The sequence below is a fragment of the Leucopleurus acutus genome, assembly GCF_964270905.1.
Source record: "Leucopleurus acutus genome assembly, chromosome: 15".
Classification (NCBI taxonomy): Eukaryota; Metazoa; Chordata; class Mammalia; order Artiodactyla; family Delphinidae; genus Leucopleurus; species Leucopleurus acutus.
This window is the reverse complement of record NC_139157.1, coordinates 9637511-9643510: the sequence shown is the minus strand read 5'-3', so window position 1 is coordinate 9643510 and position 6000 is coordinate 9637511. Positions and strand designations below refer to the sequence as shown.

The 6000-nt window shown below is 47.1% G+C and overlaps 1 protein-coding gene across 1 annotated transcript in view; it reads left to right on the top strand.

The window, feature by feature from the left end:
• Nucleotides 1–986: 986 nt before the first annotated feature.
• The window catches only part of SNX9 (sorting nexin 9), a 92328-nt gene continuing 87314 nt past the window's right edge, over nucleotides 987–6000 (top strand). The window contains 3 exon segments of the mRNA XM_082855811.1: nucleotides 987–1110; nucleotides 1113–1282; nucleotides 1284–1310. Of these exon segments, the coding sequence (XP_082711937.1) occupies nucleotides 1050–1110; nucleotides 1113–1282; nucleotides 1284–1310 (258 nt within the window). The 5' untranslated portion in view covers nucleotides 987–1049.

Here is a 6000-nt window from a genome sequence, read left to right as displayed (position 1 = left end):
TGTAGTATCATATCCATTTTAAACCCCATTGTTGGACATAACCAGTGAAATCTCTGGAAGTCAGAGTATTTTTGAGAGGACACAATTTGACATTAAATACCGCTTTCCTGGCCTGAAGTTGATTTTTGATAGTTGCCTATTTAAAAAATATATGTATATATATTCCTGATGATAAAAACAAGATTTACTGTGCTAATATATCCATCAAGATGTGTCTTCCGGTCATGGCTTTTGTACTTGAGTGAAAATCTTGCTGCTCATTTTAAGTCATTCATTTATTAATAAAGCCCATACATCCGACTCTGAAGAAAAACCTTTTGATAAGAAAATGGAAAATTTTAGACCTCTCGTTTCCATTTCGAGAAACCTGTTGTCTCCCCCAAACCTCTGGGGCCCTGAGACGTTTTTAAATTTATCAACAGCCCAGAAGGAGGTTAATGGGGCGCCTCAGAACGAAATTCCCAAGCGTCCGGGCCCAGAAGCCCCAGCCGGGACCACAGTCCGCGGTCAGCTGCAGGCTGGAGGCAGATCCTCCTCGGAGGGCCAGTCGGACTAGGAAGCCATTGCTCCGCTCCGTGCCGGCTGTTTATTGAACACTCACTTCACTCAGCCCAGAGCTCGACCGGCCCCCACAGCCATCCCGACGCGGGACAAAGATCCCGTCGGTGACTCGTGCCCGCCCGGGGACGCAGAGCTCTGGTCGCACCCCCGTGCATCTCGCACCGAAACTTCAGGCGCGGTGGACGGCCGGAGGCGGTCGGGACTCGGCTCCCCGGGCAGGCGTTCCCTCAAAGCGTGTCCCCAGTCCCCTTCACCGTCCCCACGGGCGGCCAGGCGGGGAGCGGCCGGGGGCCGTGATCCGGCCCCGGCCGCCACTCGCGGACGCGGCCCGGAGCGCTGGAACAAAGGGCGCCCGGAGGCGCGGCCCGGGGCGGAGGCTCCGGGCGGGGGCGGAGGCTCCGGGCGGGGGCGGAAAGTGGGAGAGGAGGCCGGGCCGGCCGAGGGCACCGGGCGCGCTTCCGCCGGCCGCGCCGCGCACGCCGCGGTAAATGGGAGGCTCGGCCGGCGGGGGCGGGGGCCGCGCAGCCGGGGAGTTTCAGGAACTGGAGGAGCGGGCGGCGGCTGGAGTCGCCCAGAGCCGAGACTCGGGGCCGAGGCGGAGCCGCCGCCGCCGCCGCCGCCGCCGCGCCGGGGCCCAGCCGTAGCCGCCGCTGCCTTCGCCCTCGTCCGGCCGACTCGGGCCGACAGACGCGGCGCGGGAGAGGAGCCGGCCGTCCCGGGCCAGGGATCCGCCCGCCATGGCCACCAAGGTGAGGGGCGCGCGGCCCAGGCCCGGCCGGCCGGTCGGCCCAGCAGCGGCGCGGGAGGGTCGGGCCCGGGGGCACGGGCGGCGGCGCCGCCGGGGAGGCCGAGAGGTCGCGCCGGGGCCCACCCGGCCCCCGCAGGGCTCGGGTTACGCGGAGCGGGCGGGTGGCCGGGGCTCGGGCGCCCGGGGGCTCGGCTGGCGGCGCGGGAGGGTCTCGGGGCGGGACCCCGGCCGCTTGCGGCTCCGTCTGCAAAGTTTGCGCCTGAGCGTGGGCCGCGGCCGCCGGGAGAGAGAGAAGTTCCCGCAGCCCCGGCGCCCGCTCCGAGGAGCCGCCTGACAGCCGGGAGCCCCGACTCTTTCCCGAGTGGAGTCCACTCCTCACCTCCCCGCGCGTCCGGCCGCTGCGGGAGCAGCGTCCCCTCCTTCCGCAGAGGGTGGGACCCCGGCTCCACGGGCCGCTTTCGGGGGCCCGACCCCCGCCGGGGAGGACTGAGAATTTAAAATCCAAGCCGGTGAACGAGGGTTCCCGGGGAGGGAAAACGACAGTGGAACGCCCCGCTCCTCCACTTCCCTCAGTTTTCCTGTTTTTTTTCTTTTGTTTTGCTGCCTTTTTGGTTTGAATGTTATTTCCAGCATGAATAAAATGCAAAGAGGGAAATGACTCTGCTTTCAATTACGTGTCTGCTTAAAAAAAGGGCCAGGCCCGAATTACGTGGTGGAACTTTGACTCGCGCTTGGTAATTGGCCAGGAGTGCTGATTTGCTTGTTTTACGGTATTGTCGGTGGAATTAGCGGTCACCCCTTGCTACCTGAGTCTGCAGGAGCGTCCATCTCCCGCTCCCTGGGCTGGGGCGTTTTCTTTAGTTCTAGATGTCACCTAGTAATGGGAAAGCCACGCTCCCCTCCACGAGCCAGTGATGGGGTTTGAATTGACTTTTTTATTTGATTGATTTTTGCAAATAGTTTTAGTAGTGTCCCCTTTATAAACATCAGCACCCTCTACCATATTTACTTTTGAAACCTCGAAGCTTCTCTTGGATTGGTGAAAACCTTAGATTGTTGTTGTTGGGTTTTTGTTTTTGGTAGAGAGAGAACTTTGAAAGCTGATAAATTTCAAATCCCTTTGAAAGATCAGATTGATATTTCAGTCCGTGGAATTTTGTTCTGTATCTGCCTAGGTGTAGTGTTTATTTTTTTTTAAGTGGAGATTCTTAAGGGAACCTGTTGCCTGCTGTTACTGAAATAATTACCTTCTTGTTAATATATTATTGGCTACGCTCTTCCTTGGTTTTATTAGGTGTGATAGAACTTGCTACCTTTTTAACGTATATCATTTTGTGTTGATATTTTTTAAAACAAAACTTAAGCCACGGATTTCTAAGGAAATTTGATTTTGAGGTTTGTTGCCAAACATTCCAGAAATTACCAGTTACACATCCTATTTTATACTCATCTTGCAACCTTAAAAGCTGTTTGTGGTCGATACCTATTCAGAGGTGGTCAGTGTTTTGGTATTTTGCACCGTGATCTACTGATGCATGTTAGATAGACTGTCCTTTGAGTGGGACCCAGCTTAGCAACTAGTGCTGGTATATGTAATGAAAATTTTATCTGATACTTAAACCTGAACTTAGTTTTTCTATAAAATTAGAAAGGAGAATAGTTCTTGTACTAAACTTGAATTGCATCTGTCCTCACTAAGCACAAGCCTTAAAGCATGTGTAAGCACTTCCTACTTTTTTTTTTTTTTTTTTTTGCGGTACGCGGGCCTCTCACTGTTGTGGCCTCTCCCGTTGTGGAGCACAGGCTCCGGACGCGCAGGCTCAGCAGCCATGGCTCACGGGCCCAGCCGCTCCGCGGCATGTGGGATCTTCCCGGACCGGGACACGAACCCGTGTCCCCTGAATCGGCAGGCGGACTCTCAACCACTGCGCCACCAGGGAAGCCCGCACTTACTACTTTATTGTCTACTCCTCCAAAGGCAGATTCCAGTAATTCTGAGTCTTGGTTTCTTTCACCTTTATAATCACTATTCCACACGGTACTCCTTTCCATATTTACACTGTGACAAACCACTTCTGGTTTAAAAAAAAGGAAGAGCAGAGAAGCACTTACATAGGAACCTTCTCAGTTCTCTGGTTTTCCTACTTCCTGATGATTCTTACATCAAACCAAAGTCTCATTTTTTAATTGTTCCCAGAGAGTAAATTTGTCCTTATTTTGTTACACACCCCCCACCACTTCCCATCCCTGCCCTTACCAACATCTGAGTAGTTTGGGGTTTTTTCTTTAATTTAATCGGGTAGGTACTTTTTAGTAAGAGAGAATATACATATAGTAAGTAATAACATCTAACTTTTTTTAAAATTGAAGACTCATATGGCACTCAGGCTCCTGCTACAAGCATTAAGTGATAAGAAATAAATACAATATCTGGATATTTTAGGTAGTGTTGGGTTTCCCTTTGAATTAACCAGAAAATACCTTCAGTTCTCTTCAGATATAATTTTCTTATGTATTGCTCTTACATATTTTCTTGAAGATGCAGTTATCTTTGAACTATCATCCTTTTTAAAAAACTGCACTGGTATATTCACAATAGGAAGAAATTATCTTTTAGAAGAAAAATGAATTAGGTAGTTCTTCACTGCCAAAGAAAGTTAATCAGTAACTGCACATTTTAAAGAAATTATCTGTTCTTTGTTTCTAATCATTACTCAGGAGAATGCTGAATTCGCTTTGAGTCCCAGTCTTGTCTCATTTAGTAAATACAACAAAAGGCTAATATGAGTGTGTAGCCTTGACTTCTAATAGGAACTACAGGTTGTATTTTTACACAGTCATATTGGGCACTTAGGAATAAATTATTTATTTATTTATTAAGTCTTGGGAAAGGAATTCTTTTTTGGGGGGGCTAGATATAGCAAAAGGGACAGGAAGGAACTAGTTAACGAAGTTAATCCATAGCTATATAATTTAGCTGTAATTTCCATGTCACCGTTAACCTTTGGTAACTAATTTAAATCCTTTTGTGCTTAGGTAGTCACTTTTAGGAGTAATCATTAGAACCAGATTCTAGGAGTCCCTGATGCTTTTTTTTTTTTTTTAACTTTTCTTTCCATCTCCAATGTCTAAAGTTGTATATTTGTGTTATAGTGCTTGTCTGGTTGAATGAAGTGAGTGTGGAATGTTGAAATTAGCTGTAGGAAAAGAGTGAATTGCTCAGGAGTGTTCCATGATATACATTAGCGAGAAGAGTTTAGAAAGCATACTTTGTAGTCTTTCCTGAGCAAAAACCTCTTTTTTGAAGAGGTTTATTGAAGAAAAGAGTAGAAATATCTTTCTAAAGCGTCTTAAAGATTAAGTTGTTTTTGATAGTTTTTTTAACAGTATGGAAAATGGTAACATTCAGTTTAGCATAACAGTAATATTTTTTAAGTGTCTTCATAAATAGAATATCTAGACAGTATTTCTGTAGTCACAGAAAAATTCTATGACAGTAGGAACATCAACCGATTTCTTATTAAAGAAGGAATAGATGAGAAAGCATAAAAATTTTGCGAAGTTTTCTACTATACCCTGCTTCTGTGTTGACCATCTGAAAATTAGTTTTTTACTCTGATTGCCCACCAAAAACTTTGTACCTTTGCATATGCTGTTCCTCTTTTCTGGAATGCTGTTCTCTGGCCTTTTCCCCTACATACCTTCTTTTACACATTATGTCTCAGCTCAAAGCATTACTTCCTACAGAAAGCTTTCTGATCTCCCTGACCCCTGTTACAGGGTCACATCATACGTGCAGACTGCCGTTTTACATGTGTTTCTCTGCCCAGTGGCTGTCTCCTTTAGGGTGCTGTCAGCCCCAGGAGGATGGACTGTGTGTTTGCTCCTCTGTGTATCTTCTGTGACAGGCACAGACCAGGCTCTTGATAAACTGTTGTTCCATGAATGAATGTTGAATTTTCTTGTCCCTATTCCTCCCTCTCCAGTTTGAAAAAGCAAAAAGATTTTCCATTGAGATAGGTGGCTGTTAAAACTATTTAGCTCCACCTGTAAGCTTGTTTCTTTTAATTGTGCATTTTAGTAAAAAATTTTTAAAAGTGTGCATGCCCAATGGAAAATAGACATCTACAGCTCAGTTATTGGCAATGTTTTTTAAATAAATCAGTTTTACTAATTATTACTTGAGAAATTGGTTATGTTTTAAGGTAATTGGAAAAAACTTCATTCTTCTGAGATTTTAAAAAGAGTTATCTTTGGGCTTCCCTAGTGGCGCAGTACTTGAGAATCTGCCTGCCAATGCAGGGGACACGGGTTCAAGCCCTGGTCTGGGAAGATCCCACATGCCGCGGAGCAACTGGGCCCGTGAGCCACAACTACTGAGCCTGTGCGTCTGGAGCCTGTGCTCCGCAACGAGAGGCCACGACAATGAGAGGCCCCCGCACTGCGATGAAGGGTGGCCCCTGCTTGCCACAAGTAGAGAAAGCCCTCTCACAGAAACGAAGACCCAACACAGCCAAAAATAAATAAATAAATTTTAAATAAATAAATAAAATAAAAAGAGTTATCTTTAACCCATGAATTGTTAGAAATGTGTTTAATTTCCAAAAGTATAGGGTTTTTCTATTTATCTTTTTGTTAATGATTTCAAACTTAATTTCATCATGATCAGGGAGTCTGATTGTTACTAATAA